Below are 11929 nucleotides of genomic sequence, written 5' to 3' on the forward strand. Positions count from 1 at the left end.
TTATCAATGGGTATATATTAATATAGTTAAAAATGAAGAATTTTGGACCCTTGCCATATTTCTTTCTAAAAAGTAAAGTAACGGGCCACTGTTAAAAAAAAAAGTGCATGGGTACACAGCTTTTTGTACAGATTGAAAGTCGCCACATTATGAATTAGCACAGCATGAATTGTTCAAATTCAAAACTTTCCCTATAATAATAATAATAATAATAATTATAAAACAAACAAAATTTTTTTTTTTTTAAAACAAAAACGTGGAATTTGTGCCAAAAATGTTTCAGGGAGAAAGAACCAAGTGGTTTTCACATATGAAAGTGATATTCTGCATGTGTCTAATTCATGCATAATTATCATGTTCTACAAGTGACTACACACACTAAATGATATACAGACCATACACCCACAGGCATGTTCAAGAGAAAACACATATTAAATGATTAGTTCACTTTCAAATTAAAATTTCCTGATGTCATCCAATATGTTTGTCTTTCTTTCTTCAGTCGAAAAGAAATTATGCATTTTGATTCCAGGATTATTCTGGATAGGATTATAATTGTCAGGGTTCTGTCACTTTTGTCTAGTTTATTTCTTGGTTTTGTGACAGAGCTCTGACACTCCCGTTCTTGTCGCGTTTTTGTGTGAGCGTACGGTCTTGAGTGTTCTCGGGGCCGTGCGCTCTCTTGTCTGTGTGTCTTGTTTGATGTTGGGAGAGTGGCGTTCGGATCCCGGCACTCATGTCTAGTTTGGTTTCGGTTTCGTGTCGGGATTCGGACACTCGCGCTCCCAGTCCTGTCTTTATTGTGAGCGCACTGTCGAGTGTACTTTAATTTGCCGTGCGTTCTTGTCTTGTGTTTTGTTTAGCGCCTGGTCGGTTCTTATCGGCCAGGCGCTCTTGTATTGTCATGTTTTGTGTAGCACGCGGTTATTTCCACCTGCCGCGTGCTTTCATGTTGTTTTTGTCTTGTGTTGCACGCAGTCTGTTTCACGGGCTGCGTGCTCTCATGTTGTCTTGTTTTGTGTGAACACGTGGCTTATGAGTTTTCATAGTCACGTGTTTGTGTCTCGTCTTGTGTACAGCACATGGCTTGTGATTTGTCTTCATTGGCCATGTGCTTGTGTCTTTTTGTTTGGTGTGAGCACATGGCTTGTCACGTGTTTCTTCGTGCCATGTGCTCTCATGTCTATTGTCTTGACCCCACCCATCTTGTTACCTCATTATTGGTTGATTTGCCCCCACCTGTCCTCCCTCATTACCTGCCTTGTTTGCTCTCCTATTTATTCTCCTTGTGTTTGCAGTCCTGTGCTGGTTCGTTGTCGTTTATCCCTTCGTGTTTACAGTCAAGTCTAGTCTTTGGTCAAGTCTGTTTTCCCCCACGGGGTAGTTTGTGTTGTCTTGTTTTGTTTTATTTTATTTTTTATTGTTAATAAAAAGCCCTTTCTTCCCTGCATCGAGTCCTCGCTCCTTCCAAACCTGACAATAATGGTTGAAAAATTTGTTTCAGTGCAGCTTCAAAGGGGTTTAAAACGATATCAGATGAGGAATAAGGGTCTAAGATCTAGCAAAATGATTGGTCATTTTCTAAAAAAATTTAAATGTATATGCTTTATAAACACAAATGATCACCTTGCAAGTGCTTCCGCCTTCCTTATTCTTCAAAAAGCTTGTGCTGTATGTCCTACACCTTCCCTATTCAAATTACGGATCTAATGATTCAGTATTAGACAAAAACACAGATTGGAAAATGGATTCATGTTGTACATTCTCATTATATATTTTTTGTACATTTTGAACACAAAGTTAGACGGCAGCTTTAAGTACAGTTAAGACCTTTACCCAAGTTGTATTAGATTGGTGACTTGTAACTTGTAATGGAATAATTTGTAAGGTATCTGTACTTTTACTCAAGTATTGTTTTCAGGTAATCTTTACACCTCTGTTTTTTCCACAGTGACGACTTCTAAAAGAGTTCTCTTTCGAGTGAATTTTCATGTGGCACTTAAGGTCACCTTTAAATCTGAAACCCATTCCACACATACATGATCACATGTAAATGTCTTCTCTCCAGTGTGAATATTCATGTGTTGCCTGAGGCTTTTTTCCTGTGTGAAGCTATTCTCGCACAGAGTGTAGGTGTAAGGCTTTTCTCCAGTGTGAATTCTCATGTGGACTTCAAGGCTTCCTTTTTGACTGAAACTCTGTCCACACTGTTGGCAGGTGTAAGGCTTTTCTCCAGTGTGAATTCTCATGTGGACTTTAAGGTGTACTTTGTGACTGAAACTCTTTCCACACTCTTGACAGGTATAAGGCTTTTCTCCAGTGTGAGTTCTCATGTGGGCTGTAAGGCTTCCTTTTCCACGGAAACTCTTTCCACACTGTTGGCAGGTGTACGGCTTTTCTCCAGTGTGAATTCTCATGTGGAGGTCAAGCTTTCCTTTTCCACTGAAACTCTTTCCACACTGTTGGCAGGTGTACGGCTTTTCTCCAGTGTGAATTCTCATGTGGACTTCAAGGCTTCCTTTTTGACTGAAACTCTGTCCACATTGTTGGCAGGTGTAAGCCTTCTCTTGATTGTGAATTCTCATGTGGGTTATAAGGTTCCCTTTATGTCTGAAACTCTGTCCACATTGTTGGCAGGTGTAAGGTTTCTCTCCAGTGTGAATTCTCATGTGGACTTTAAGGTTTCCATTTACAGTAAAACTCTGTCCACATTGTTGGCAGGTGAAAGGTTTTTCTCCAGTGTGAACTCTCAAGTGGACTTTAAGGTATCTATGTTGTTTAAAACTCTTTCCACACTGTTGGCAGGTGAAATAACTTTTACTTCCTGTCTTTTGAGCTCTTTTTTGCAAGGAAGACTTTTTAGCCTGTGTCGATCTTTCTCCAGTCATGAAATTGTGATGTTTTTCATAATGTTCTTTCTCTTCTTCCCTTTCATTAAGTTCATGACTCGCCTCTTTCAGTGCCATCAGGTCTAGGACAAAAATAGACAAAACAATTTATACATTTAATGCATAAAAACCAACAACATGCTCTTTACCACGGTGAACTAAAATGTGCTTTTAATATACCATCTCTGTATTTAAAAATATATTTATTTACCACTTGTAGAAAACTATGGGTTCAAATGTACTATAAGTAGTATCTAAATAAATTTTCTAAATACAGAGATAGTATACTAAAAGCACATCTCAGTTCATATTTCATGGCATCTCAAAATAGCACAGTTGAGTACATTTAGATGTTCTTAAGATTATGTTAAGAAATACTAAAGAAGACTTTTTAGTATATTAAAGGGGTGGTTCATTGTGATTTCACTTTTTTAACTTTAGTTAGTGTGTAATGTTGCTACTTGAGCATAAACAGTATCTGCAAAGTTATAGCGCTGAAAGTTCAATGCAAACGGAGATATTGTCTTTTAAAGTTATGGCAGTTTTTTGCCTACAAAAACAACCGGTTTGGACTACAACGAGCTTCTTCCCGGGTTGGTAACATCATAAACCCTGTAAAACACACCCCCAGGAACACGCAACAAAGTGGGCGAGGTCATGTGGTGCAGCATAATGGAAGCGGAAGAGTTGTGTGCACCAGACGTGAGCGGCACGTCAAAAGATATATAACCCGTTATAATCTGTGATATTTTCTACACTGGATGCGGCACTGAAGACAGTTTCCAGAATCTACACAAGTTCAATGCTGGATTTGCACAAAGGCTTTTACTGAAAGATGAAGCAGTTCCCACTTTAAAAGCAGAAGCTGTTTATGGGCCCCAAACTGTAAGTACGTTTTGTAAGGTCTGCACAGGATCAAAAATTAGCAGGCCAACCATAAACTGTGTTTAAGCCTTAACTCATTGAACTTTTGTTTGTAAATCTCACACTGGCTCCGGCCTGGCGGACACTAACAGCTCACTGGACACGTTTTATGGCTATTTCGATAGATTCCTGAACATCTCCCTTGTGACTTTCATATATTAAATACATTATATTCATGTTAGATTGTTCTGCTACTCATTCAGAAAACCAAGTCACTTCTACGTTTTGTTTCTGCAATACTGCTTTACACTTTGATGCTATAATAGGAATTTATTCTCGTGGCCAGAGAATAAAATTTCGTTTCATAATAGTCTATGAGAAAACTGATGGTTTGCTGGACAAACTAGGATAGTTTTTTTAAAACAACTATTAAACTAAAACTAATCATATATGTAATTGATTATAATCCATTGTAATTAATTCACAATATATGTGCATTATTCCCTCTTGGGTTGATATATATATCATAATTAATCATGAGGCTTTATGATTTATTATATATGAAGAGTTCAGATGCAAAACCCTCTAAATCCATCAGACTTCTTTTCTTTTAAATGAGCATTTTTTACCAGGCTTTTACAATCAAGTTCAGGAGTTTCATTTTAAAGGTAATGATAATGTTATTAGCTAGTGAATAAAATAACATTTTTTCAAAAATGTCACTCTAGACAATTTATTGGTTTTTAACGAGTTAGATTTTCTTTTGCGTCAAAACCAGCTAAATCCACTTGTGTTTATTTTGCAAAAACCTAGAAATCCACCTATTTGGGGCAAGACATAGTAAATAGTTTAAAAATCACTAAAGATGCAACTAGAAACCCTGAAAAAGATGATAGCACAATCATTTCAAAACTAAACAGTAGACAAACCTCTTTACACAGGGATCTAACACGTCTCTTCTGTTCAGCCTCCACTTTTTGCCTCCTCCGTTTACATGGCACAGCTTCCATATGAGACAGAAGAATAGGATCTTGTTTGACTTTGTCTTTGGCGAAATAGAGCTGTTGTTTGATGTATAATAAATCCGATTCCTTCAAAGTAACGGCACTGTGCGAATAACTGTTATGAGTGCATGATACAATTGCGACCAAGCCATTTCCACTGTAGGCTATTTTGCCTTATGACAGGCGGAGTTTTGAGGTAAATAACGTTTTCTTCTGCCATTCAATATTAGTAGGACAGGCTGATCCATTTCATCGTACTCCATCTTTTATTTTAAAAATCTCAATCTGAATCTGACTCTAAAAAAATCTCCTCAGCGCGCCGCTATATTGAAGCCGCTCGAAATCATATGATTCGATTCGCGCCTTCTGATTGGTTCTCGGAATATAGCGGCTTTTGCTGCCAAAGGGAAGTGGCGTTTAGAGGCTTTTGCCAACAAAACCGATATTTCTGAATGGGCTGACGCTGCGATTTAGAGGATTTGAAGCACGTGATTTGTTGAACGTGTACTACGTGCCGTAAGCATTCGCTCAATGTCATTATCTCATTTTTGACAGAGGTGGCGTTTAGCGGCTTTTGCATCTGAACTCTTCATATTATATATATATATATATATATTTCACCCATGATTTGAGCTAACTCATTAAATACTTGTAATATCGCTAAAGATCGTTACAGTTTTATTGTTTGTACATGTCTTTTAAACATATAGTTCTGTTGCTTTTTGGAAGAGGCTTGTTGCATCAAGGAAGTAAACAAGGACAAACGCGTTTTTGCTTCGCTAGCCAGTTAGCTGTATTCTAGTGCGTACTTCTCCAACAAACGCCAACAAATGTCTGTTCACAGACAAACAGTTGTTCATGCTATAAATTAAACGCTACCTTTACAAAAATGCTGCTACTCAGTCATGTATTCAGCTACAGTAAAGCTTTAATCAGGATAAAACTGTATATTGAAAGCTAACAAACAGCAGTGTCAGCATCTAAACACTTTGACACAAATACTAAATGAAATACCATTTATAAACGTCCTTTAAAAAGCAGTGATTGCAGAGGTTCTGCTTGACCCTCTTCATCTGGGTCTGATTCGGGCTCAATTTGATACAGCAATATAGATGCCGTATCATGGGTGCAGCAGGAGCAATGATATTACGCACTGCCTGTGACCCCCTGCTTGCACAGGGAGCGTGCCTTGCAACCAAGGAGACATTTATGAGAGACGCAGTGTAATATCATTGCGCCTGCTGCACCCATGGTACGGCAGCAAAGTTCCTTGATTATTACGCCGAAATGAGAGTATAGTTCCTAGTCATATCGGCCTAGAAAATTGCCCATTTCATTTCACATCGATCTCAGTAAACGATGTAACTACAGAAGAGTCAAGTTTAAAATAGGAAATAAATTTTTTGAGCGAGATGCTAATGGTCTCATCAGATTCAATGAACTATGCTAAGCTATGCTAAAAGTGGAACCGTCAGACCCGGAGATTGGCTGAATGGATTCAAAAATGGTAAAACTCAACTGTTTAACTCTAGGGGAGTTGGAAAATGAAAAAAAAGTGTTCTTTTAAATAACATTTTTCAAGGTACAACGGTACTGTAATAAGAGAAAATTTCAAGTTTTGTTCAGTTATGGCACCACCGAGTGAAACTGTCCCACCACTTTTTTTTTTTTTTTTTAGTCAAGCTTGGTAAAAATATCTAATTTCATTTATGAGTTCCAGACATTTACATTTTTGAGCACATGTCCAGAAAACTACCTATGTCCGATTTTATTTTTACGCTTACAATCAAAATTTTGACTTTTGGCTTATTAAATACAAATTCTGTCATCTACTCATCATTATGTTTTTCCAAACCTATAAAAGTTTCTTTCTTCTGTTAAACAAAATTTGAAGACTGTTGGTAACGAGATAGCTGACAGTTGCAATTGACATCCATAATACTTTCGTCCTATTGAGGAAGTCAATGGGGGCCGTCAACTGTTTGGTCAAGATTCTTCAAAGTACACTATATTGGCAAAAGTATTGGGACACCCTTCCAAATCATTGAATTCAGGTGTTCCCATCACTTCCATGGCCACAGGTGTATAAAATCAGGCACCTAGGCATGCAGACTGCTTCTACAAACATTTGTGAAAGAATGGGTCGCTCTCAGGAGCTCAGTGAATTCAAGCGTGGTACTGTGATAGGTTGCCACCTGTGCAGTAAGTCCATTCATGAAATTTCTTCACTACTAAATACTGTCAACTATCAGTGGTATCATAACAAAGTGGAAGCAATTGGGAACAACAGCAACTCAGCCACAAAGTGGTAGGCCACGTAAAATCACAGAGCGGGGTCAGCGCATGCTGAGGCGCACAGTGCGCAGAAGTCAGCAACTTTCTGCAGAGTCAATAGCTACAGACCTCCAAACTTCGTGTGGCCTTCAGATTAGCTCAAGAAGAGTGCGTAGAGAGCTTCATGGAATGGGTTTCCATGGCCAAGCAGCTGCATCCAAGCCTTACATCACCAAGTGCAATGCAAAGTGTCAGATGAAGTGGTGTAAAGCACACCGCCACTGGACTCTAGAGCAGTGGAGACGTGTTCTCTGGAGTGACGAATCACGCTTCTCTGTCTGGCAATCTGATGGACGAGTTTGGGTTTGGCGGTTGCCAGGAGAACGGTACTTGCCTGATTGCATTGTGCCAAGTGTAAAGTTTGGTGGAGGGGGATTATGGTGTGGGGTTGTTTTTCAAGGGTTGGGCTTGAACCCTTAGTTCCAGTGAAAGGAACTCTTAATGCTTCAGCATACCAAGACATTTTGGACAATTTCATGCTCCCAACTTTGTGGGAACAGTTTGTGGATGTTCCTGTTCTAACATGACTGTGCACCAGTGCAGAAAGCAAGGTCCATAAAGACATGGATGAGCGAGTTTGGGGTGGAGGAACTTCACTGGCCTGCACAGAGTCCTGACCTCAACCCGATAGAACACCTTTGGGATGAATTAGAGCGGAGACTGTGAGCCAGGCCTTCTCGCCAACATCACTGCCTGACCTCACAAATGCGCTTCTAGAAGAATAATTCACATTACACACTCCTAAACCTTGTGGAAAGCCTTCCCAGAAGAGTTGAAGCCGTTATAGCTGCAAAGGGTGGACCAAATCCATATTAAACCCTACGGATTAAGAATGGGATGTCATTAAAGTTCATGTGCACGTAAAGGCAGGCGTCCCAAAAATATTTGGTCATATAGGGTATTTTCTTTTTTGTTCAGCAAAAGAAAAAGGTTTGGGGCGACATCAGGACGAGTAAACGATGACAGAATTTTAATTTTTGGGTGAACTACTCCTTTAATGTTTATTAAAATCCATGCTAATTTACTTAGTTTAACACAACATTTTCTGAACTTATTTTTAATTTGTATCAGTAATTTTTAATCATTTACAGAATATTAACAAAACATGTAAATGACAATTTCATACAATTTCACCTCTAGCCTCAATCTGCTTATTAATTTCTAACCTGCACCTGTACCACAAATGACAAGGTAAATATTTTTCACTGGTTTCAACAAATATTATCAGTTCACTCGGTTCTACTTCAAAATGTTTTACACACTTCTACTGCTGACTTTCCTCCATATGGCACACACATGAAATGATTATTGATGTAAAATATTTAAATTAGGACTTATTTATTGCTTGATTTAACGTTCAGTTCCTGCTATTTATGTTCAGGTATGTTAAATGTTAGTACAGCACTTTTGAGCATGAACAGAAAAAAAATACTTTCATTGTTCTCTATTCAGAAGTAGATATTGGGTTTAAAGTTGCAGAAAATAATTATTTCATTTTGGCTACTTCTGTAATATTCTCTGTAAGATTATACTTCTGTATATTCTCTATTTCTGTAGAGCTGGACATTTTAATAATGATCAAATGACTGAGTTCAGCTGTGAGAATAAAACCAACCTGTCTGTTTTTCAGTATCTTCATGTTTCACTCTGAATGTTTCTTCAATCTTCATGTCTTCAGTCTCATCTTTAATAAAATCAATCTTCATGTCTTCACTCTCCTCCTCTTTAATAAACACCATCTTTAAGAAGAGAAAAATGAACAGTTGAGGTGTAACGTACACGCATTCATACTGAATAGGTCTCCTATTAATCGCAATAAGTGCTGAATTTTTTTTATACTTTCGACAAGAAACAAAGTGCCATCCTTCAAATTCTCTCTACAAAATCATGAAATTTAAACAGAAAATGCCGTTTTGACACACTTTGATGTGACAGATCACTGTTAAAACCGGCAGCACGAGCATCTCTTCCTCTTTAATACTAGTTACAGAATAAACATGAAAGAACATCTGAAGGTATGTAGAAAAGATACAGTACAACTTACTGAAACGGTCATATTTCATGTAATCGCTCAATCAGTGTTGCAACAGGCAGAAAGACGTCAATAAATCAGATTGTAAACAATATGTCATGTAGCATTTACTTCAGAAAAGCCATTCAGTGTCCACAGCTTCTTAGTTCACCAGATAAATTAACTCTATCACTAAATATAGGCTATGCACTGTATTAACTCCTATATTCATTATATTTTACTTCACCTGCTATCTTGATTATTTAATGCATGTTTATATAAACCTGTCATGAAAATGACAACCACTGTGTAGAAATTATTATATTTCAACAACAAACTGAAAAACATTCAGAAGTTAATGGTGCAGCTTATATGTTTGCATGCAATTTGAGTGTTGATTATTATATCTAAAAATAGAAAGCGATTGAATTTAAGCTGATAGTTTTGGCTCTTGTAATATATAATAGCCTAATTCACTGAATCATTTTTCAGAGTATTTGATTCAATTGACTCGGAGTTGAAAAGTTCAGTTTCTCCATCTTTACTCGCCAGAGACTGAACTCGTGTTCATGATAAACTGGCTGTTTCTCAATATGTGTTCTTGTCTGTACTTGTGGACTTGTGAAACGTCATCAGTCGCTGTCCAAGTTTGTTCCAATTCAAAGTGCACATCTAGCCAAGTTCAGATCAAATCCCCGGATGTGTTCTTGATCCGCCCCTTTTATGGAGGATGCATCGAGAGGTGACTTGTGCAGACTTGAGACAGCCAGGTATCCCAGAATGCATCTCGCACTAACGAGCAAACGTCATAGTAAGGAGAAAACCCGCATAATTTAAACATATTACTATTATTATGTCATTAGAGTGTGATATACATTCTTATTGTATATTCTTACCTTTTATAATGGCCATTATTGAACATTAAAACTGACATTTAACAAAAAGACAGTTGTGTTTTATGTTATAGCCTATTTCATTTCATTACAGTGAAGATAATCAGAGTATGCACAAATAGTATTATTTTTGAAATATATACGAAAAGAGGCAGGGTTGTTTAATATTTCGTTTTGTTATAAATATTAGTATGCATTGCAGATAATCAATCACTCGTTGCCTGAGGCTAATATGTTTTTGTTTGTGTTTTAAATAAAACGAAAAGAGGCAGAGTGGTGTTTTATAACACATTTCGTTTTATTGTTGGCTAAAAGATACATGCAGAGATAACCGGAGAAGCCAGAGCGAGCTGAGTGACGTTATCAAGTACGCTGCTGTTCCATTTGCAGAATCACCGGACTTACGTACTCCCGTATGTAACGTTAAGTATGTTCTCCCGTCCACGGGAGTTCGTTCTCCTGAGTCGAACTTACCAAGTCCGAACCACCAAGGACGCAAGTCCGAACTTTGCGAACTTGGTTTTGAGAAACGGCCACTGATTTATGATTTATAGAGAGAAATGAGACGCAGGTTTACTGTTTCTCATCAGTGGATATATGAGTTTTACTCACACAAATATCCTTCATTACAGTTAGATAAAGCATCACAATGTTACATTAAATAGTAAATAAACTAATTTAACATCGCTTGTAAAAATATTAAAAACTATTAAAACAGTTTATATTTATTAAAACAGCTTAAATTCTTAAAACAAACCTTTCTTCAGCAGAATCACAACAGATGCAGGAGCTCGGCGCAGTCTTATGACGTCATGTCGTCACTCCAAAATAAGAGTCCTGTTCAGACGCTGCATTGCTGCTGCAAGAGACTCAAGTATGGGAGAGTCCTGCTGCTGACTAAAACTCTACTTTATTCTGCTCTTTCATATTGATAATAGAACTAGTAAATCTATTGACTCTCTGTTGAATGTGTTCAGAGGAATTTCAATTTTCTGCTTCACTCATAAAAATGTCATAATAGTAAAGTTTGTTTTTCTTCTTTGGTGTTTTTTATGACAATTAGCATCCAAAATGGAAATATCTCTCCATCATCTAGTGTCTGTATGGTTTGTACCTGATACCTGATCCTGTACCTGACCAGACCAGTTTTATTAGACATTTTAATGACTTTGTATAATAAAAAAGAAGCGCTGTAATAGTCTCTTAATTGGCCTGAAACTCTCCATAAAACAAACAAAACAAGCCCTGGAAATGAATAAAGAACACATATATACAGACACTTCATATTTATGCCGAGTTCAGACTGCACGATTTTAGCCCCGATTTTGGCTCGCCGACAGGTTTTGAGAAATCGCCGACAAATGCCCGAAATCACAGGCAAATCGGTGCTCGTTCACGCGAGTGACAATCACGCAGTGTGAATGAGCAAAGATACGATCTGAGAGAATCACAGACGAGTCGCCGACGCCCGTGAGACATTTGGCATGCTAAATATCTGGACCTGTCGGCGATTCAAAATCCTGCTGTGTGAAAAGTGTTCTGACTGAAAACTACATCGGCGATGACCGACAGCCAATGAGAGAGCAAGATACAGAGCAGCGGGGAGTTCGGGGAGGAGTTATAGACCACAATATCAGCAAGCATGGCTTCATTCACACAATTGTATCAAACGGAAACAAAACACAAACATTTGCTTGACCATCCGCAACAGCAGCACATTGAAAAGTTATGTATTTACCTCCAACTCTCGTTGCAGAACACACAATCCACAGTCTCCCCAACCATTTCCTCCTCCATATTTTTCTTTTCTTTTTCTTATATTCGCTGCAAATCAGCGCACAGGCAACTCGTATTTCAAGCTTCTTGCGGGCTACCGTTTTTAATAATAATAATATTAGGCTTGTTTGAGATGAGCAAATTCTGCGCAGAACCGAT

The 11929-nt window shown here is 37.9% G+C and overlaps 1 protein-coding gene across 1 annotated transcript; it reads right to left on the reverse strand.

Moving 5' to 3' along the window:
- Nucleotides 1-1737: 1737 nt before the first annotated feature.
- LOC125278296 (gastrula zinc finger protein XlCGF8.2DB-like) lies at nt 1738-9163 on the reverse strand. Its single transcript, XM_048207368.1, has 2 exons — nt 8706-9163; nt 1738-2971 (listed from the first exon to the last, which is right to left on the reverse strand). The coding sequence occupies exons 1-2, from the start codon at nt 8827-8829 to the stop codon at nt 1989-1991; spliced, it is 1107 nt and encodes a 368-aa protein (XP_048063325.1). The 5' UTR covers nt 8830-9163; the 3' UTR covers nt 1738-1988.
- Nucleotides 9164-11929: the final 2766 nt, after the last annotated feature.

The sequence above is a fragment of the Megalobrama amblycephala genome, linkage group LG1, assembly GCF_018812025.1.
Source record: "Megalobrama amblycephala isolate DHTTF-2021 linkage group LG1, ASM1881202v1, whole genome shotgun sequence".
NCBI lineage: Eukaryota > Metazoa > Chordata > Actinopteri > Cypriniformes > Xenocyprididae > Megalobrama > Megalobrama amblycephala.